This window comes from Oryzias latipes, chromosome 11, assembly GCF_002234675.1.
Source record: "Oryzias latipes chromosome 11, ASM223467v1".
In the NCBI taxonomy this organism is placed as follows: domain Eukaryota; kingdom Metazoa; phylum Chordata; class Actinopteri; order Beloniformes; family Adrianichthyidae; genus Oryzias; species Oryzias latipes.
This window is the reverse complement of record NC_019869.2, coordinates 21,435,951-21,457,331: the sequence shown is the minus strand read 5'-3', so window position 1 is coordinate 21,457,331 and position 21,381 is coordinate 21,435,951. Positions and strand designations below refer to the sequence as shown.

General features: G+C 42.3%; 2 protein-coding genes across 4 annotated transcripts; both read left to right on the top strand.

Moving 5' to 3' along the window:
- Positions 1-201: 201 nt before the first annotated feature.
- On the top strand, positions 202-9,984 carry c11h6orf136 (chromosome 11 C6orf136 homolog). 3 transcript variants are annotated; one of them, XM_004074164.4, is made up of 7 exons: positions 202-328; positions 1,664-1,840; positions 3,852-4,520; positions 6,308-6,396; positions 8,070-8,270; positions 9,003-9,072; positions 9,507-9,984. In XM_004074164.4, the coding sequence occupies exons 2-7, from the start codon at positions 1,748-1,750 to the stop codon at positions 9,648-9,650; spliced, it is 1,266 nt and encodes a 421-aa protein (XP_004074212.1). In that variant the 5' UTR covers positions 202-328; positions 1,664-1,747; the 3' UTR covers positions 9,651-9,984. The 3 variants fall into 3 exon arrangements, with proteins under 3 accessions (XP_004074212.1, XP_023815840.1, XP_020562946.1); XM_020707287.2 differs by lacking the exon at positions 202-328 and adding an exon at positions 346-573; XM_023960072.1 differs by lacking the exon at positions 9,003-9,072.
- Positions 9,985-11,000: 1,016 nt separating this feature from the next.
- On the top strand, positions 11,001-20,807 carry LOC101171345 (regulator of G-protein signaling 1-like). The gene is made up of 6 exons (XM_004074163.4): positions 11,001-11,270; positions 15,039-15,542; positions 16,519-16,568; positions 16,695-16,828; positions 19,161-19,327; positions 19,978-20,807. The coding sequence occupies exons 2-6, from the start codon at positions 15,087-15,089 to the stop codon at positions 20,146-20,148; spliced, it is 978 nt and encodes a 325-aa protein (XP_004074211.1). The 5' UTR covers positions 11,001-11,270; positions 15,039-15,086; the 3' UTR covers positions 20,149-20,807.
- The last annotated feature ends 574 nt before the right edge of the window (positions 20,808-21,381 follow it).

Genomic DNA, 21,381 nt, shown 5'->3' with positions numbered 1-21,381 from the left:
TAAACAGGGATCTGCATGAACACTTTAATAAACTGAAGACTGCGGAACAAATCATCTCTAGAACAGTCACATTCAGATTTTTTTTTTTTTCATTTTTACTATTTGTAATTATTCTAATAGAACATCTGATCCTGCCTCTCTTCTGTCATTTGCTGGGTTAGTGATATCATGTTTGCTTTGGAAAACTTTCCGCCTCTGGTTCGCTTCCCTTTTCTGTCCCAGTGTTGTGGTGGCCGAAATTCCGACAACAGTGAAGGCAACGTGACGCCGGGCCGCGTGAGGCGGGTTCAGTCTGAAGGACATTCGGAGTCTGAGACGTCCCTGGGAGGTAGGTGGTTCGTGTCTGTAACCAACCTGACCGTGCGTGCCGGGAGTCCAAGTCCTTCCGAACAGACACTGCCCTCACTGTGGTTCGGCGAAACCGCTCATTTCTGCAGAACCCTCAGTACCGCTCGCGAGCTAACTAGCTAGCTAGCTAGCCAGCCCAGCAGCTAGCAACAACAGCCGTCTGTCAGGAAGGCGTTTTCTCGAAGTCCGGTTCCGACTCTGAGTCTCGGAGGAACCTGTGCACATGTTCGTGACAGAATTTTTAAAATGAATCCGAACTGGTTGTTGTTTTCTTCGTTAAGCTGCACAGTTTATTTGGACTAGTCAGAATAGACTCTAGAATTTGGTCTTTTGTTTTGTAGCCTCAACTGACCTTGTGTCATTAACTATGACATGAGTGGAATATTACATGCGTGTCTTCTTGGTGTGAAATGAAGAACAGGTCAGCCTTTCCCTGAGGGTTGGATTATAGATAATCTGAGATGACTGTGGTCAGACAGACCGTTTGGATCTCATCAAATTATTAAAGCTCGAATTTTTTTTGCCTATATTTACTGTCAAGTGTCATGTACACAGTCTACTGTCATGCTATACTTTCAAGAGCTGAAGGTGAACCAATCATGAGCTCAGTTTCTCTGTCAGGACCTCATGGACAATTTTAGACCCAAGTATTTAGTAAAGGGTTTGTTGAAGCTACATTTTCTCCTCTGCAGTCCTGCAAAAAGAACATGTGACGTGAAACGTTGTTACCTTCCATTAACCCCAGGGACAATAGTTTATTGTTGGTAGCAACCTCACCTTTATGAGATCCTTACAACCTGCAATCTTGCATATCTTCGTTTGCCTGTTTGGTGATGCTTTAACCTTTAGCATGCTTTAATTTGGCAAATATTTTATGGAGTGAGATGTCATCTGTGCAATTCATTAGGCCAGCAAATGTTCTGAAAGTTTTGCAAATGCTGGTGTTGAGTCTTTCTGCAGAAGAAGACTGAGGAGAAACGGGGAGGAGATCTTTTGACTTTTATTACATCTTAAAAAGAGATGGGCTTAAATCTGGATGAGCTGAGACTTTCCAACAAATCGTTGAACAGGCGTATCGGTAAAGAAACATTAAAGAAATGTTTTTTTTCTTGATAATTGGCATTTACTTTTGTAAACATTGAGAAAATATAGTGTCAGGTCTGTAGAAAGACTCAGCTGTACTTCATGAGCTTTTGTGGCGGTTCTTCTTGGTGTCATTTAGTAACTTCTTGGGCTTTCTTTGTTTTTAATAACAAGTTTTTTTTGTCCAGTTTGACCTGTGACCATCAGAAAACTGTCCCACCTTTGTTCATAGCCCCCCATCGTAGACGGTTTCATCCTCTGCTTCTGCGGCTGATGCTCAGCTGCTCAGCGGGGTTGCTTCTGACCCATGTGATGAATGGCTGCAAGCCGGGGAGGAGTGGCCTTCTGGGTGGGCTGCGTCTGCAGCAACGGTGCCAGGAAACCCGTCCAGAACCGGAGCCGGAGTCAGGTGATCTGCTGGAGCTTGTAACCGATGTGATGAGTCAGCACCAAAGTTGGTTATGTGGATTTGTGTCGAATGACGATACGCCTTATCAGCAGTGCTACAGGGCAGCCCTCTTTTTTTTGATAGGAAATTGAGTTTTTGGAATAATATTAATGCTAAAGTACAAATTTGTCATTGACCAGTAAATTATGATTTTAAATAAGTCTTGATTATTTTAAAAACGTCTGTATTTAGTAGGGCTGCACGATATGAGCAAAACTTGCGATGTGCGATATTAGTGATCAATATTACGATAACGATATAATTTGCGGTATATAAACAAATAGCAAAACAACCAAAAACATCATTACCATCTTATTGCAAAAGTTTAAAAAAATGATACTCCAAATGACCCTCGTTGACATAGGAGGCAAACATCTAACATAAAAGGGCTCATCTGATTGGTCAACATCGGAAAGGGTCCATCCAATTGGTCAAATGCATAAATGGATTTATTTGATTCGTTAAATGCTTCAAGCTGCCATAAGATTGTATTAGCACATTTAAGGTAACCATTTATTGCGATTTTTGCTGACTTTTGCGATATGGATATTGCACTGCTTGATATTGCGATAACGATAAATTTGCGGTATATTGTGCGGGTCTAGTATTTAGTTACTTTTTTAACAGAAACCTCAACAAATCAACTAGATTCAAAAGGGAAAAAATAAAAAAATATTTTCATCTTAAAGTCCCACTCTAATCATCTTTTTTTTTTCTATTTTCAAAGCGTTGCCAGTGGTCTTTTTATTATGATTATGCAATTTTTAGGTAAAATTAAAAAAAAAAAAACTGTCATATTCTACAACTTATTTCCTGCGGAGCGGCAGTAGTTCATCAGAAACTTGCCTCTGAGTTGTGTGCAAGAAGTAAGCTTTCCTTGATATCCCATCATCCTGTCTTATCCTCTCTCCGACTAGCTTCTATCCTCTTACAACCCCAAGCTAACATTACCGGTGCAACAAAATTGGTGAGCAGTATTGGAGCTATCCACTTGCACAGTTTAGATCCAGATTTCAGCTCAGACGAGGTAAACGAAGATGTATCTGGATCTTTTTGTCTGCAAGTGGATGCATCAGAATGGAGCGAAGCTGGGAGACTTTGCCCCGCCCCCTTTCACTTCCTGCGACACAAAAGAGAGCTTTTACAAACTGCATTTCTTCATCTGCTCCTGATTCATCTCAATTTGGATAAAGAAAATACTCAAAAATGCAGTTTTAACTTTGAATTCTTTTATACGTGTCTTCCATCATGAGAAAATGCCACAAGAACCTGTTAAAAAAACCCCACTTTTCATTGGAGTGGGTCTTTAAGCTAGTGCCTTATGCTCTTGTATGCATTGGTATATGAGTCTATAGTCTGTAAAAGCACACAAAAAGAGTTACAAATGTTCCCTTACATTTAAAATCTACATTACCATCAGTAAGACTGTTACTTAATAGAATATGTTATCTTTTTAGCTAGCTAAAGAGCCTCGAACATTAACAATTACATATCTGATAGTTGTTTACGTTGGAATTCATAGTAATAGGATTTTGCAGCAGTAAAACAGGAGGAGAAACATGGAAATTTAGTTTTGTTCACCTCCTTTGTTTGTGTATCATTTGTATAACGTGCTCATGCATTGTGACAAATCAATTTAAAAATGGTGTCACGAATTTGCTACGTTTTTGTGGACAAGAAAAACCGTTACTGCTCTAAAAATGTGATGTTCTCAAATATGCGCTTGAAAAAAAAAAGCTGCATCCATAAGATAACAGGAAGATTGTGAGGTATGAAAGATGGATGTGATAAAAGCACAAACGCGTCTCCATTTTTCCTACAAATGTGTGATTGATGAACATCAGGTTTGTTGGCTGCATAGTGAGCGTAACTCTTCATCACAAAACATTTCAACCTGACTAATACCAGATAACTACCGTACATTGAAACCGCCTGGTTCTGTTCTGAAACTGAACTCCGTCTTCACATGTAGGTGGTTGACTGGCGATGGCTCGGTCCGACTCGGCCCCTGAGCAGTGCGGTGTGGGCTTTGGCACCCCCCAACAGCCTGAGATATCAGAACGTGAAGCAGCCGGTGCTGTCCCACCCACTGCACCCGGCCATCCGGCCACAGAAACCTGGCTGCGCCGAGGAGGACTGGGAGGAATCACGCAGCGTGTGCGTGCTGGTGCCGCCCAGAGAGTCAGAGCGCCTGCGCAGTTTGCTAGCGCATCTGCCTGAGCTCAGCCACACGAACGCAGCAGAACTACACTTTCTGAAGACTCGCCGGTTGTCTGCGTTCTCCTTCCCCCTGACGACGGTGAATGGGAGCAGGGAGGATGATATAAATGTTCTGAGCCTGCAGAGGGACACTGACCTGCAGGGGGAGCCAGACTGCTTCAGGAGCCTGTTTGAGGCGGAGCGGTGTCCCGCTCCCTTCATGTATGGCTCCCGCTTCTATTGCTTCCATTGCCCGATCAGTCATCTGCTACCAGACGGGAAGATCAGATCCTTCCAGAATGGTGGACTTAGCAGGAGGCAGGAGGTCTCGTTGATGCCAGCTGTCACTCTGTGCAGCCACGCCAGCCAGACAGACGGCCAGCAAAGAGAGCAGGAGGAGGAGGAGAGGCTGGCCTTGATGCTCGAGAAACTGAGAATCGAGGTGAGAGTTCTCCACGTTTCCCAGAGGGGGACTGTTTTTTTTCTCTACATAATAATGTTTGTTAGAAAAGGATCCCACAGGATGCTGCAAAGTCAGGCTGAAGACTTCCATAAACATGTCTTCTGTCTGAGATTGAGAAAAGCAGCTTTCATGTTCAATATGAGGAGAACTATATTTTGGTATGTAGTCACCAAACAGATATTCTAATACCGGAGAAACCTATTCTATTATTTGTAGTTTCAGTTCAGGCTTCATTTCTGTCATTCCTTTGTCGTAATAGTAAACAAGGTAAGGGATCACTTACCGTAAATGCTTTTGAGCTTCTTTGACTTTGGTTTCAGGTGTTTCCTCAAGAAATTTCAAATTATTTCAATCATCCTTTTGTGCTTATTTTTTCCTCAAACATTTCTGGGCCTTTTCTTTATCTTTATGCGCTATTACTTTTACTGTCCTTTGGTAAACTTTATGACAATCTTTCCTATAAATTTCAAACATTACTCAGCTATTGGGACAGCTTGATGATTCGTTTTCACGCACAAATGAAAATGCAAATTTAAAAAAAAGAGGTCTGTATAGTAATCCTTTTTCAAAGTCATCTTCTTCTTTGGCTGTTTGGTACAGAAACATGGACAAAATGTATATAATATATACATAAATGTCTAAAGCTGGTACCCTATTCACCAAATCCTTGGCAGAGTATAAGTTGGGTTTATTGCATAGTTTGGCTGGGCGTGCGACTTGTATGTGATTCTTTACAAAAGAGGAAACGCTGTGGAATTGTTCCAAAGCAACACGGAGGATGAAGAATTCAACACATTTAGTGATTTTAAAGTGATATAAAGAATTCAGTTGACGTGTTAGCGTATTCTTTATGGCTATCTGGATAATTCTTCATATGTAGCACTAATATACTAGATTCCTCCTATTGTTTCATGAAGCATCAATGTGTCACGTTAGTGAAGTGTGCAGATATTCAGTCTGTTATTGTTATCTATTCCGTAGTCCTTGTTCTCGTATTCTGTTCCCTCAAATGCGAGTAATACTCAGGTTCAACTTGTATATATATATCTTTTTCTTTATTATGCAGTTTTACACTTTGGAGCAACTTACAGTCTGAGAAAATATCTAAAACAAACTGAAAGTGAAAACTTTAGAGTCGGAAAAAAAACACGAGTTTGACAAACTACTGATCAGGCTCCTATAGCATTATGGGTAAAAAAAATCTATTAATATAAATATTTTACCTTGATTATTTGCTTTGCTCCCAAAAATTGAAATAAATTTAAATTAAATAAAAAAAAATCTTGATGAATTAGAAGTTTTTGTCATTCATTTGTGGGATTCGTCAGTCATCGTAGGAAATTGCAACTTCAGGTCCAAAGACTCTGTTGCCGAGTAACTGTGTTGTGAAGAGGATGTTGAAAGTTTGCCATGATGAGGTCAATCTCATGATGTGATGTCTTCTGATATTCAGCTCTAGAGGCTCCAGAGCCGATCCAGTTCTACTGTTTTATATAAAACTGCATCAGAGCTCTTTGATGCCAAATGAAGTGACAACAGTTTTTTAGTGGAGAAAAAGAACACTGCAAATATTTACTCATTTCCACCATTCAACTTGTTAACGGACAGATTGTTGCAAGGCTGCAGAGTTTGGCTTGTTTTAAATGTTATAATGTGCTGACATAGCGCAGGAACACGGGGTCTGCCAGTGTTCCAGATGTGGTCGTCCGCCTCATGGCGCCAAAACTGCATAAATTCGACACTATGCTTTCTGCTTTGTGTTGCAGCTTCCCAGCTTCTTTTTGACAAACCACGATTACAGCATTTACTCCAACGATGTAGAGTTCATCAACGGCCTGCTCAACATCAAGACCAGGTGAGTGATCTTAAAAAACCCCAAACCTTTGTGTCCGCACATCACAAAAACCCAGGTGATAAAACTGAATGAAAGCTGGGAAAATAGAGATATTAAAAAATGAAGTAAAAAAAAACAGGAGGATAAGCAAAAAATAATCATTATGGGGATTAAAATGCTTGCAAAGTAAAGCAAGAGGTGATAAATATAATTTGGCACTGAAGCGGCCCGATGTTTTAACATGCTATGATAAGTCTATTTTCAAAATAAAAGCAGAGCTGGTAGTCCTTAAAGCAGTGTTTTTCAACCAGTATGCCGGGAGATGGTCAGGTGTGCCGTGGGAAATTGCCCTCATTCACTGATCTAAAAACATTTACCAATCTCCAAGATATCAGCTCTTTGTTCATCCAAACAGGCCCTGATAAAACACTGAGAAGTTAGGAATATGAAAGATCGTAAAATACTTTTTTCTTTGTCTTTATTTGATTAAATTAAAGACATTTTGATAAGAATGACGGTACCGCAATTTAGCTACAGCTGTATTAGGAAAAGTCCCACCCCTTTAACTGTCTTCAACAATCTTTCTTGGAGTCTTAATCACACGTCATCAGCCTGACCAATCAGATGTGGTTAAAGTCTTCACTTCCTTGTTCAGATTCTGCTCATAAAGTCTCTCAGTTCTAACAAAAATACCAGCTAAAGCTCGTCTTTAGTGGTGTAGCTTTCCACAGAATCCGGTATCAGACCGTGGAAAAAGTGAACAAAACAATGAAGCTCAGAGACGCGAGTCTATCTGTGTACGGCGGCTGTTTGCACTACATCTCCCATGAGGCATTGGGTTAAAGTGACAGCGTCTCAGCCACAATCAGTCTTACTTGTTAAACGTCTTGAAACCACAACGAACACACATCAAAGAGTCTTTAAATCTTTTAACTTAACTTTTATTACATCTTTTAGAATAAACAGCTGCAACTTCCAGCTTTTTTTGCCGCAATTATCACAAAGATGCACGTGAGATTGCGGAGGGGCTGTAGATCAAAACAGACCATGAGTTTCTCCCTTTTTATTTTGAATGCTGGTGTGCCGCAAGTTTTTTGTCAAGATTAAAGTGTGCCGTCGCTCAAAAATGGTTGAAAAACACTGCCTTAAAGCATGGGGGTTTAGATCCATGCTTCTGCAAACCAAAAGATCCACCATCAATATGTGCACAGAGGTGGTGACCTTTCTGTGGAGTCAATCACACAAACCTCCACCAGATTCACTCTCCTTCTAACCCTTCTAGAATCACAAAACCCTGATCCTTTCAGTACCAACCGGCTAATTAGCACGCGGTTATATTAACGGAGCTGCTTCCTCTGAATCTTTTAGTCCACGAGTGATCGCCTCAAGTTTGATCATTTTTGTGAAAAAATGACTAATCCATCAGCTGATCCAAACGACAGCCATCACTTGTAGTTTCCAGCTTGCCTCAACCTATGTGCAGACACTTCTATGTTTATGTCACACGGCTTTTAAATCAGCTGTTTTTTCAAAAACAAAAGGATTCCTGCAGACCCCACATGACTGATTTTTGGGTAATCCCACAAATCCTAGTGAACTGACAGCATTCGAATGTTGTGTGACACACACCCTGTAAGAGCGCCATCATTGGGCTTCCACTGTGATGCTCTGTCCTCTCTCTGTTGTTCCCGAAGAGGGCGGCAGGTGTACCAGCTCACGCTCTCGCTGTGGCGCTTCCTGGTTCTGTGTTACTATGCTGAGGCTCGGCTGGATGTGCTCAAGCTCACCAAGCATCCAGAGGACGGCACCATCAAGGCTCGCTGGAGGATCAGGGGCCTCCCCTTCCACTGCGTGCTGCTGCGCTTCTACCGTAAAGACAAAACCCACCTGTACAGGTAACGGGCCATCCATAAAACAGTGAGGCCAAAGTGTAGCTGTCTGTTCTGGAGCTCCAGAGAAAATCTGCTCTTTCACAACTCGCCTTTTGGTCACATAAAGGTCTGTTAACCTTTAGTACATCAGAACACCTGATCTGTGTGGCTGAATCAGCATCTCTCGGAGGAAAGAGCCTCGTCTTCCTCTCACGACTACTTTTTGGTGTTGTGGAGGATATTGATAGCAGAAGTATTTAAAGATGACCAAAGAGAGAAAGTGATGCTAGTTTAGCATCAATTCATAGAAGAACAAATGAAGAAGAACTTAAATTGTCTCATGGGTAGACTATAAAGGTGGTGCACTCTTATCAAGGGGTACTAGTAGCTCCCACAAAGATTGTTCTTTGTGCCTTTTTTTTTCTGGTTAGAGCTGGTTTTGGGCAACACCGCCCTCTTGCCAGCGACTCTTGTAACTGCACGTTGAGTGGTTTTTCCTGTTTGAACTGCTGTCTGGAAGCAGACCGCATGAAGGTTCAGCCTTTCTGGTTTAATGCGGCGCATGCTGACGTCAAAAGTCAGTGATGTTTTTGTTTGTTTTATACGGATTAGCAGCTTAATCCAGACTCAGTTTTATTCCTGAGAAAGGCATGGAAATATTTGTCCCTAAAGACCCCATGCCATTACAGTTCTAGCAAAACATTTAATGCCTCTTTTTAGAGATTTGTAGTCTTCAGGTACCCTCTTCTCTTGCAGGTCCTACGACGCATTTTCTACATTTTATGTGGGGCAGGATGGACTTATTCACTGTCACAAAGTTGAAAAGGTGAGCTTCCTGTTGTCCTGCCTAGACTTTTTTCTCTGGGAGCCGATGTTCCTAGGTTTCCACTAAAAAACAGACAAAGTTTCTACTCATTCCTCATTTTCATAGTTGATCTTTTTGAGGCAGAAAAACATATTTTCTGTTGGTTATGAAAGTCCCACTCCAATAATTCTTTTACCTGTTGTAAATTGTTCCTAGTGGTCTTTGAATTATGATGTCATTTTTAGCCCAAATTGAAAAGAAAAAGAACTGTATAGATTTCTAGAACATAGTTTCTGCAGAGCAGCAGGAGTTCATTAGAAATTTGCCTCTGAGTTTTCTTTATTTATATTCTCCATCATTAATAAAATGCTCAAAAACGAGCCCAAACTCCATTTTCATCAGAGTGGGTATTTAATCAAAATGAGTCCCAACATGACCTTTCACCTGCCTTACAGGTGATGCCGGCTCAGCCCCCCGTCCTGCCCAGAGTGCGGGCCCTCCTAACCGGCGCCCTCGTGGCCCTGGGCGTGCAGGAGCACCGCCCCGCTCTCAACCTGCTGCCCCCCCTCCTGTCCTCACTGCGGCAGAACAGAGACTGACCCCAACCCACAGAAGGAACTCGCTTGTTTACATTTGCAGATTCACAGCAGTCTCCTCAGCTCCCAGGACCTCCTCCTCCTCATCCTCCTCCTCCTGAACTGAGCTGAGTCAGCCCTCCTGCTTCCAGTTCTTTGGCTGTTGTTATCTTGGCCTCAAATGTTGGTTTATGCTGCACGTTTGTCACCGCTCCTTATCCTGACAGTTCTAACATGAAACTGCTGTGTTCTCCGTTTTTAAAAGTGTAATGGTCCAATAACACGCGTGAATGTCGGGTACACACTGGCGGAAATCCGACTCAGCATATGGTTGGTGCAATAAATGAAGCTAACGTTCCTCATGTCCTATTTAATGGGAAGTCTGAAATGCAAAAAGTAGCTTCACTTCCACCAGGACACTGGAGCAACCACTCAAGACCTGGTGATGTTCTGCTCAACATCTCAGGAGCAAACTGCACTAATGTCTCTGGTGTGAAGGTCTCCACATGCTTCAGCTCCGTCCACAGGCGTTCAACAGGATTTAGGTCTAATTTCCTGACACTAGGTGGCGCATTTTACTCCAAAGTATAAGATGATTGGCGGCTCAGCCTGCTCTTCCATCCCATTATAAGCATCACATGCTCCACCTCTTCAGCAGATTGAGGCAATCCTTTCAATGAAGAAGAAACTACGCAACAAGTGGAAATCTGCAGATGAGGCGCTGAAGATCGGCAGTTGCACGCCGGTCTTACGTAATCATGACGGCAGTTTCCCATCTTGGAAAGCAGATGATGTATTCAACCACAGAAGCTCTAGGGGTACAACCACGAAAAATATTCATGATTTAAAGATGAAAAATGAAGAAAAAAAACACACACCCACCTTATCCGACATCCACCTTCAAGAATATCAGAGGAGCTTTAAGAAGGAAAAAGTTTGTCACCCAAAAGCCCATAAAAACCGGTGTGGGGGGGGGGCCTGTTTGCAGCTTCTTCAGCTCACAGTTGTCTCTGTCACATAAACTACTGTAGTTTCCAAACTTGGAGCTGTCATCCAGAACAGGAGTCTGGGTCAAAGCGGATTCTGGACCGATTCGGACTCTTACCAGACAACGACATTGACTGCAGGGAAAAAGGGAAAAAGTGAGGAAATATTCAAAGTTTGACATGTTTTCTTAGCAGCTGGCAGTTATTACGGCTCACGTTGGTTCTGTTGCTCCCACGAGTGAAAACATCCTGGACACAACTGAAGATTTTTTCAGAGACTCAGAATAAACTGTCAAACTAAACTTAATGAACTTTTCAGCTGAAAATCTAAAAATAACATTTTGTGTCGTTTAATATCTGCGTCAGCATACGCAGAGGATGACGCCCATGCGCGTGCGTGGAGCGTGTGGATGTTTGTCCCACTTTGCTCTTTTTATCATTTTACGTCTGCCGGGCGCGCGCGCGCGCGCGTGGGGTGCGGACATGTCGAGGCAGGGTGAAGGTGTGGCGTTCTCGTCACGCGAGGAAAGTTAACGCTGCTGCCCCCCCCATTCCTTGCGCGTGGACTCGTGCCGTAAAGCAAAGCGCGGAGAGCGGATCCAGAACCGCAGTCGGACCTGAAACCAGCAGCAGAGCCGGTTGGTCTCGGATCGTGCAGGTGAGTGTCTCGCGAGGCTGAACGTCTTCCCAGCAGGTCTGAACCGAGCCTTCTGACCCGGTTCCGCTCCGAGAGCGAGGACGCTCTTCAAACGAGCATGCGTTCAGCAAGAGAACTTTGACAGGACGGTTCGGTGGAGTTCGAAAAGTGTCGATAGAGCTCGAGACATTTTAAAAAGCCAAAATCTCAGCTCTGATTTGCCTTCCTGTTCCTCGCGCGCTCCGCTCAGGTGAGCTGCAGGTGAGCGGACTGCGAAGCTCTCAGTTCAGCAGCAGCGTTTCAGGAATCAGTTCCATCCGAACCCAAGCTGGAGTAAAACAAGCCTCGGTCTACCTTAATACTTCCTTTAACCCTTTTATTTTATTTTTTTGTAGAAGAAAACAATTCTAGTTTTAATCTATAATCCTAAATTTCATCAGAGATTACATTCCAGATTATGTTCACTCCTCTGTGATCTTGTTTTTTTTATATATATATTTTACCATTTCCTGTTAAATTAGATTTAAATTCCTCTTAAAAATATTTCGAAAGACCTTATTACGTTTTCCAAATTAAAAGTTTAAACAAAAATTAGTTCAGCGTTTTTTTATAAAACGTATCATATAAAAAACATGTGAGAATATATTTTCTTTTTTAAACCATAATCTCATTTGTTCTTTCCAATAAGGAAACAAGTTTCTTTGATTTTAAAAAAAAAATTCAAAAAAGTTTTAATGTTCTCCGGGATTCGGTTTTCTATTTTTTCTGTTTCCTTTAAAAGCTTTTTGTGTTGAAAAAGAAGAAAACGTTCTATTTGATAAACCTGGGTTTTCTCTATAATTTCTTTTTCTGCAAAATATTGAAAAATATTCAGTTTTCCTACAAAATAATAAATGGTTTTATTTTTTAGAAGAAATCAATGTAGGAAATGCCTCTAGATTTTCTAGATTAGGATCTAGATTATGTTCTAGATTATGTTCACTTGTGTATTTTGTTCCTAAACATCTTGTTTTACCATTTTCTCCTTACATTTAATAAAGATTCCTCTTAAAGTGCTGTAGAATTATTTGCAAAGATGTCACTTTTTGTAAAATGAAAAATTTTACTTTGAATATTTATTCAGCAGTTTATGAAACCGTCTTTCTTTTTAACATAATTTCATGATAGTATTTTCTGTTTGCTTTAAAAGCTTTGAGGTTTTTTTTTTTAAATGTCTTTACCATTATGAAATAAATTTTTTTTTCCTTCTTTTAGATTTTACATTTTTCCACAAAGACCAAAAAATTCAGTCTTGGAAAGAACTTCAAAGGTTTTTCAGAACGTTGAGAAATTTTCTATTTCAGCTTGGATTTTTTTAAAAATTTTGTCTGTAAAACAGCTGCTTTCTTTGAAGAAAAAGAATGAAATAAGACATTTTTGGATTCTGACAGGTTTTAAAACTCCTAATTGGTGTGTTATTCTTGTTTTCGGTTAAATTGGTTCTTGAGGTTCTCCCAGTCTGCAGCTTTAAATAGGTTCTGTTGCATGACTGTTGTCTGGCACAACCAGAGAAGCGGGGCTCATGTGGCCGGTGGCCTTTTGGGGGAGTGTGTGATTGTGTTTCCATTATGGCAGAACATGGGAGCAGCAGCAGATTGGCGTCTCCCTCCCTGACCCGCTTTTTGAGGAGTCTAATAAAAGCGTGGGTGTATTTCTGCCTTCAGGAAGAAATCTGCAGAACTGCAGAAACTGTTTTCCTTTCAGGAACTTTTCCAGTCAAACGTCTGAAGCTGACATTCAGGCAGCCATGTGAGGATGAGGAGCAGTTGGGGGATGAAGATGCAGAGGAGAAACCTGTCAGGGAAGCTGTTTGTGGTCGATCTCATCAGAAATGCATTCGTATCTCCACCGCAGAGGAGCTGAAGAGTCTGCTTTGAAAGGGCTTTTACAGCATCCCATAAAGGCGCTGATGTCAGGCGGCGAGCGCGCATTGATGGGAGTTTTTTTTATTTCAGTTTAGTTTTTTTTACATGTCAACAGTGAGTCTGCGTTTCCCTGTCAAAGCTCTAAATTGGCGATGCGTTCAGGAAACAAACAGCCAGTGTTCTGCACATGCCCCAACAGGCTTTTCTTTCTCTGATTGCAGGAAAGGGAGCAGCCGTGCAGCTAATGCGTCATTTTCAACCAAAAAACAAAAACAGAAACAGCAAAGGAGATGATCTTTTTTCAGCTTCAGACTTTAGCACACACAAAAAGATGTTTTTTTGTTTTTTTAGCTTAAGACAAAGGCTTTGAGTCCAGATTTTCATGATTTATTTACTTTTTAGTTTATCCTGAACTATTGCCAACATATTTCACCTGTTTTATTACTTTAATTGATTCCAGAACAGCTATAAATGTTTGAAATAAATATTTTTCTCCATTATTCAAAGAGATTTGTTGTTCTTTTTCCAGTTTAAATTTCTTCAGACAATAATCTTATCGTTAACCAGTGAACATGACTTAAAAATGGATAAGAAGGCAAAATTAATTATAGCGTTTTATTGGGTGAAGCGAGTATTTTCCTGTGTAGAAACTGTCAACTGATGACTTTTAAATATTTTTTTCCATCTTATTTGGGACTACCATTATCCCCACAATTGTAAAAAAACAGCTTTGATCATTGAAACTTGAAGACAGTATTTATGCGTGCTCCAAATCTTCCCGTTTCCACAGAATCTGGATTGTATTGCAAAATGTTTTTGGAACTTGTTTGGACCAAAAGTTTGTTTAAGGGGTTGGAAAGGCTTTTGTTTCATTTCCATAGAAGATCATCAAACACCAAACAGAACTGTAAGCTTGGCAGGCGTTGTACAGTTAATTTAGTAATTGGTCTCAAGATCCTGCAGGTCTGAGCGATTCATTATGCTTTCAGTTTCAGTCTTTTAAAATCATTTTAGAGGAAATTTTTAACGATAGAACTTTTGCTTTCCTGAATCTTTTCCTTTAGCAGACTGATTGATGAAACTCCTCGCTGATATAGCAACACTTTGACCCAAATCTACCAGAACTACGTGGCACCAGCCAAAGATGTAGGTAACGGAGTAGCTGTAAATTCGTCAGGCTCTCTGCTGCTCATGGGACCGGTCTGTCCCAGATAACGGGGCTGCTTATTGGTTCTGATTTGTGACACAATAGGACGGGGGAGGATTGTGGGGAAAGCACCTTGACACAGTTGGTTACAGTGACCCGGTTAAAATAATAGGTTGCAGTGGGAGACGGCACTCAATTGAAATGCTCAAAGAAAACCAAAATGTCAGAAAAGGTGAGCTGTGACGGCTGAAAAACTGCAGCGGTCAGAGGAAATGTGAAAATTAGCTTTTACTGCATTTGTGTCCAAAAACCGGACCCACCGTTCCTGCTTTTATCCTAAATAAATACATAAATCAAAACAAAAAGGCATTTTCATGATGTTTTCCCTGGCTGGATCGAAGTATTACGAAGGTTCTTCCAGATTCAAACTGGAAGTGCTGCGCTGACAGTCTGAAGGGCACAAATCTCCACTTTTAATGAAAGAGTCGGAGGTGTCATGTTGATGCTGCCTGCATGCTAGCACATGGGCCGCTTCCCAGTATAGGTTCTGGTACTGTTGGAAAGGTAGAGATGTACCAAACTTCCCCATCATTCCCATGATTTGAAACCTTTTGAAGGTGTCACATCTTTAAACTTGATGTTGGATTCCATAAAGGATTCATAGAGCATCTTTAACCCCACCCTTTCCACTACCTTCTGACCTTCTACTTGTTTTTTTTTCCCCTCTTTTTTTTGCAGCACTTCATTTTCTACTTTCTTTCGCCGCCTGTTGAACAGTCATTGACCATGCGCAGATTCAGCTCTGAGGGATCCTTGATGGAGCTGGACTTCCTGACACTGAGGAAGATGAAGGGGGCGGGCAACATGATCAACGAAGACTCTCGTTCCCAGACAATTTCCCCACAAAATGACAGACCCGCCAAAGCGTCCAAAACGCCCCTCGTCAAACAGAAGCAGCATGTCGGCGATGTGAAGAAGGGCCGGATGAACAAAGACCAGAGCGTCAGCGCAGAGAACCTGGTCGAGGTGGACAAGGTCAGCCCGCGGCTGCTGGAAACCTGCAACCTCAACGAAAGCTTCAGGGCCTACAGCGACGGCCAGCTGGCTCAGACCGCCAACGGCAGCATGGAGAGCATGGAGAGCATGGAGAAGGACAGGACACAGGCATCCACATCCTCGCTGCCTCGCAACCGAGCAAGGCTGATGACTGCGAAACAGCACCTCAAAAGTCTGTTCAGCCAGGTGGGTCGTCTGCGCAGCAGATAAGCAAAATCTTTCAGACTGTACACCAGGGGTGTCCAAACTTTTTGGAGGTGAAAATGCGAGGGCCAACCAATCGGCCTGCATTCTTTAAATCGTTACAATAAAATTAAACGCAAAGGAACTATTTAACACAGAATGACAGAATTAAGCCAATCACAGTCAAGAAACTGCACACACAGTTCTTAGAAAGTGCTGGGGGGCCACGTATTGATTTCATGACAGCACCTTGCAGGCCAGTAGAAAATTGAATGCAAGCTACATTTGGTCCACAGGCCGGACTTTGGACATGCCTGCTGTAGACAGAGGAAATCAGATACACCAGGGTGTAATGTGTTGGCAGCCAGATTTGCTTCCAGTCTGGTCACACACTGAACATGTTCTCTTGGGTTGTGGGGCAGCACAGAAGAGGTGGAACAAATAGTTGAGCGGCTGCATAGAAAGCTGCAGAATGAGTCAAAGTTCCTTAAAAGAAAAGGTGGGTTGCATAACCTGAGAACAATCTGATCTGCTCCAGGTATGTGGTGATGACCACCCTTTCTGTAGACACCCCTTCCTTCTTCTGCATGTCTTCGAGCAGGAACTTAAAATGACGGTCACGTTTGAACCAGATAAAACCTGGTTGGATTTTTGAATTGATGTCCTGTGCCCAACTGTTGGTGGGCAGAGCTGTGTTTCACGTCAGCGATGGCTTTATTTTTATTAGACGTCTACACCTAACCTTATTTCCTGTTGGGAATCAGAAACCAACCAGGAGCTGAAAGTGGAAATCATGGGATGTTATGAAAAGCAGCATTGAGTTTGGTTTTGTTAATATATGGGTTTGCAGGAATTTGGGGAACATGGTGAGTCAAAGAGGAAGCAGAGCAGTCCTGCAGTTATGAACAACAATTACAACCAACTGTAACCCCAGGGTGGGGGTAGTGTGTCTGTTAATCTTCCAGTATTTCTCTTTCAGAGTCCTCATTCCTCCAACTCCAACCTTTACAACTCGGATCAGAAGGACAGGTGAGAACCTCGCTCATTTCCTGGTAATGAAAGGACAACTGTGTGTAAATAAACAGCAGAGCATGTTGGGACTTTGAACCGGAAGTTTCTGGAAGTGTTCTTCACGTGGGATGTTGTGTTCCCCAGCGCACAGGAGAGACGCTCCCGCATGCTATTCATGCGGCAGTGGAGCCAGGTGGGCCACACCAGGAGGAAGAGGTTCAGGCAGGCGGAGCTGGAGAAGTGGGCGGAGTCTCTGAACACCTTGCTGGCCTCCTCGAGTAAGAATGCTGTACTTTTAGGAGCTGTACGTGCTGCTCCTTACCTGTCTAGATACTACTTAGTGTGAAGTATGTGGGAGCTTTTATTCTCACTGATTTCATGGGGAAAGTAGTGTAGGAAAGCATCATGCTCTCAGGGAGGGTTATAATTATGAACCTTAAAATGATTAAGTGTTTTTATGCATCCAAACCCCCAAAAAGTCCAAAGAATAATGTGGTGACTTTTGAATTCAGGACCATGGAGAGCTTTGAGGATCCTTGTGGGTTTTGCTCTTCCTGGTAGCACGACGTCTTCATTTGAGCTTTCTAAGTCGTTGCACTCATCAGTAAAATCCTCTCATGCGCGGATTCAACGGCCTGATTACTAAACATGATCTTCCAGGCAGTTGTGAGAGCTGCCATCCTTCAGTTGTGGTAGGAAAAACATTTGTGCCGTCATGGAAACTGCTGACGATGGAGAAGAGGACAGGTGATGATAATTTCTTCCTTTATTCTCGGCCACCTACTGTGAAACTAGTTCTTCTAGTTGCTCATATCTTTTATCTTTTAATCAGCCATTACAGATTCGCCTGTGTGCTAAAACAATAAAAAAATATAGTAAATGTCTTTCCTGATCTTAAAATAGATAGGTATGTCCTGAATGAAAGTACTGAAAGACAAATAACCTTCTGTTAAAATGATGGACAAACATCATCATCCACTCAGTGATGTCCCATTAAGTCTACATTTTCCGGTTTCTTGTTTCACATTTTTAACAATTGCTTTTGTTTTCCAAAATGTTTCTTTTTTTATTTTGTTTCTTCTTTTTTTTTTTTTTTAATTGTGGTCTCTGGATTTTTTTCCCCCTTTTTCTAAAATGCAGTGTTGTTTTTTATGATTTTTTTTCCTTTTTTTAAATTGTCATTGTAATCTTTATAGTGTTTTTTGCGTTGAGTGATTTGTGTGATTTTGTACTCTGCTGGAATTATTTAAATTGCGTAAACAATTGAAGAGCTACGGTAGTCCAAAGAATGTCGAACAAAAACAATCCTTATTTGAGTGTGTGTTCCACCTGCACACACACACATATAGGAATGAGACATACAGAGTAGCGGAGAAGTTTTATTTTTCTTCCTCTTTTTTTCTTTAAGATGCAGCAGCACTGATATTGTAGTTGCACATGCGACCAAATTAGTCCAACTCTAGAGCCATGTATGGTGTGAGGCCACTTAGACAACTGGAATGTTGTTTAAGTTGTGGTTTGAAGCCTTGCTTTGTTTTAGCCAAAAAATGTGACTGGGGTGGGGCGGGATTTGACAAATTGGCACATTTAGCAATCGCATTGGAACCGTACTGCACCACAGTCCACTAACTCATTCTCTGACCACTTCTGCAAGCTGTGTTAGGTCCAGATCAGAGCGATCACAGCTGTACATACCATTGAGTCATGGTAAAGGAGTACCTCCTATGAGTAGGCTCTAAAATTGATCAGCTTGTTTTTGGTTCATCACTCCTATACCAACCTTTTTGTCCTTGTGGAGGCTGTAGAAGCCTTTGTATTCTTATGTGACTCAAGTGCTTTGGTATTCAGATGGGTAGGCAAGCCCTGATAATTATACATCCACCTCATGCAACCTTGGACACATTGGCCTTTTCTGACTCTTACAAACGAAATTGATTCATGCTCTTCTTCTGAAAAAGAGTCTTTCAAACCTGCCGTTACATCTGTGTTACTGTCCTAAGATTTTTTTTTATGGAGTAGATCACCTGCATAGGACATGAAGAAGCTGGACTCGCCCTATTCCAGAGCAACTGATCTGTCCTTTGTCTTGTGTGGCTTTTTTAAATCAGTGTCTCACTAATTTAGAGCTCCATTCTGTGCAAGTCTATATGCCACACTGAAGGCATGTAAGCGAGTTAAGCAAAGTCTAATGAAAATACGTGGGCTGTTTGTTTTTTTGAGGTTGTCTGGGTTTCTTTAGGTACCTATTGTCAGAGAGCTTCAGGAGGCACAACAAAGGGATGAGCAGAAGTGAGCTTTCTGAGGAGACTGATGCTGATGTAATATGAGTCTTTGATGGGCAGTGTTGTGTTCTATGCTGTAATCAGCAGGTTCACTGGTTTGTTCTGAGTTTTGCAATCGGAAGACCGTAATGTATAAAGATCTCAGTCCAAGAGGAAGTCCATCATAAACAGCTTTTTCCATTCAGGCTCTCAGCTGTCTGTTGTAATCCATTCACAAAAGCAGGATATGGTCTGCTCTCCAGGGGGATTTGCAGTAGTGAGTTAAAATGCTGCCGTTGCCTTCTCCCATCATGTTTTTCATTAGGATGTTCATCTCTTTCTCTGTCAGCCGGGGTAGCAGTGTTCGGAGCGTTCTTGCGTTCAGAGTTCAGCGAGGAGAACCTGCAGTTCTACTTGGCCTGCCAACAGTACCGGCACTCGTCAAACAAATTCAGCCTGCAGAGGAGGGCCAAGGCCATCCGGGCCACCTACATCGAACCAGGATCCACACGTGAGGTACTGCCCCTTTGCGTTCTCCCATAATGTCTGATGCTTTTTCTTCTGATAACAGAGCTTTCTCTGGTTCAAAGGTGTAAAGCCACTGAAACACCGGGCATTTGACACACGTTTAGCCCATGGTTTTCACACTGGACAAGCAGGGAGGGGCTTCTTCTTAATTTTCTTCTTCTACTGTTGGCGCATATGCGCCACCTACAGTTGGGAGAGTTTTGGTGTGAAGCGGTGCAAATCTCGGGATTTGGGCACAAAACAGGAATAGTTTGGTGTATTGCTAGCGTCCTTGCAATGGTGGATATGGTTCACCATCAGTTTAGAAGAGTCCCCTTTGTCTAACTGAATTTGAAAAACAAACGCAGACGTCATCAGGCTCGGCGCTATTTCTGGGCTCACCAGATAAACCAAATCCATACATCACTACCAAATCCAAGTCCCTGATTGGTCCAAGTTCGACTTGGTTTAATTAAGTTCTCATATAGTCAATAGTCCAGCTGTAGCACCTGTGAGAACCTAGAGTCTGGCTCACCAAAGCTAGACTGGGTTCATGATCTTGTGTTTGTTGTTATCCTATGTCGCTTTTATCATCCACAAATGTCAGAATTGGGACTGTAATTTTAGAGTTGGTCTCACGGTCTGTCGTGTTGTCCTAGGTGAACCTGGACAGCAAGACGAGAGAGCTCACCCTCCAGCTGCTGCAGGCGCCCTCGCACACCTCCCTGAACATGGCTCAGAAACGGATCTACTCTCTTCTGGACACAGACTGTTACCCCCGCTTCCTGCAGTCCACTATTTACCAGACATTAATGGATGAGGCTGACTAGTGGTCAGAGTTCTGGATCCAGGGCGGCGTTGCACGGCGCTCAGGATTTGAAAGGACGTTGCTTCCAGTACGAGTTAGGGACTTTAATTGGAGAAGAGTTCCTGTGTTAAGAGACTCTTGCGCCCCGTCGAACTGGGTGCATGTCTGTTCTTTCAACATTCAAGTGTTTCCTGAGCAGTCTGTGGAGCGGCCTTCATCGAGCTTCAATCCTGGGGAACCAGCCTTCTCCAGGGTGTCTGAATCCAACTCCGTGACTTCTCTGGAAGAAAAACTCCTGTTCCCGCTTCCTTGGAATGTGATGTTTTGTTTTATTTGAGACTCTTAACTCTGACCTATGAGTCATCCTGGCAGAAGCGGATCCTCATTCAGGTCTGACTCACACATTCTTTAGTTTTCCACTTTCACATCAGCTTCAAGGACTTGCTAAAAAACGATGAACACATGGCAGCTTCTTCAACAAAACAGCACATTCCTGCAAAATGGGTCAGGAGAAGCTTGTAGTGCTGATGGTGAAGGCGTGTAGAAGTGCAGCTTCCTGTCTTTGAGTAGTGCTTGGAACGGCTGCACTTTGAGGAAGATCTACACGTCGCCTCATCCATCAAAGACCTTGTTCATTTTTACTGAGGTGTCATAGCAAACTTTAATAAATGGAAGATGGAAGTTGTGTGTTTGGGATCTTCGAGCTCGCTAAAACCGATGCGCAGTCAAAATGTTTATAAAAAGTGAAATAACCTTTTCCTGTTTCTTTCATTTTGGCTACAGATTTAACACAAATCCTGCAAATATGAATGCATCTACATCACATGATGCCCACGATTCAGATACAAATAGTTTTATAAAATGAAAGCCACTGTTTTATTTAGAAAAAGACCCTTTTTTCCATGAGTCAACTGATTGGCAGACAACCCACACAAGAACAAGCATCACAGGAGGCAGGGAGCATTGATGGTAGCTGGAGTTTTCGGGTTTTGCATCTTCTGACAGTTTATGAGGATAAGTCTCTTTAGTTTGAGCTTCTGGAAGATCAGGATGTTGAAGACAAGCTTCAACTGTCCCAGAATTCGTAGTTCGGGAATCGCATTTTTTCCACAGCGAAACAGCTGATGGATTCTCAGGCTGGCAGGGGCAAATGTCCAGCGCTGGGTGGGGGCTGGTTGCTGGGAGGTTGCACCTTCGGTTGCCAGTTTCTCTGAAGCAGTAAAAGTACTCACCTGTAATCATTAACCATCTCGGC

Excerpts from the sequence above, each read along its gene's own strand:
- c11h6orf136 (XM_004074164.4), top strand. The coding sequence starts at position 1,748 with ATGGCTGCAAGCCGGGGAGGAGTGGCCTTCTGGGTGGGCTGCGTCTGC. Across the intron at positions 1,841-3,851 it reads AGAACCGGAGCCGGAGTCAG|GTGGTTGACTGGCGATGGCT; the intron begins GTGATCTGCTGG and ends CTTCACATGTAG. Across the intron at positions 9,073-9,506 it reads ACTGTCACAAAGTTGAAAAG|GTGATGCCGGCTCAGCCCCC; the intron begins GTGAGCTTCCTG and ends CCTGCCTTACAG.
- LOC101171345 (XM_004074163.4), top strand. The coding sequence starts at position 15,087 with ATGCGCAGATTCAGCTCTGAGGGATCCTTGATGGAGCTGGACTTCCTG. Across the intron at positions 15,543-16,518 it reads TCAAAAGTCTGTTCAGCCAG|AGTCCTCATTCCTCCAACTC; the intron begins GTGGGTCGTCTG and ends TTTCTCTTTCAG. Across the intron at positions 19,328-19,977 it reads AACCAGGATCCACACGTGAG|GTGAACCTGGACAGCAAGAC; the intron begins GTACTGCCCCTT and ends GTGTTGTCCTAG.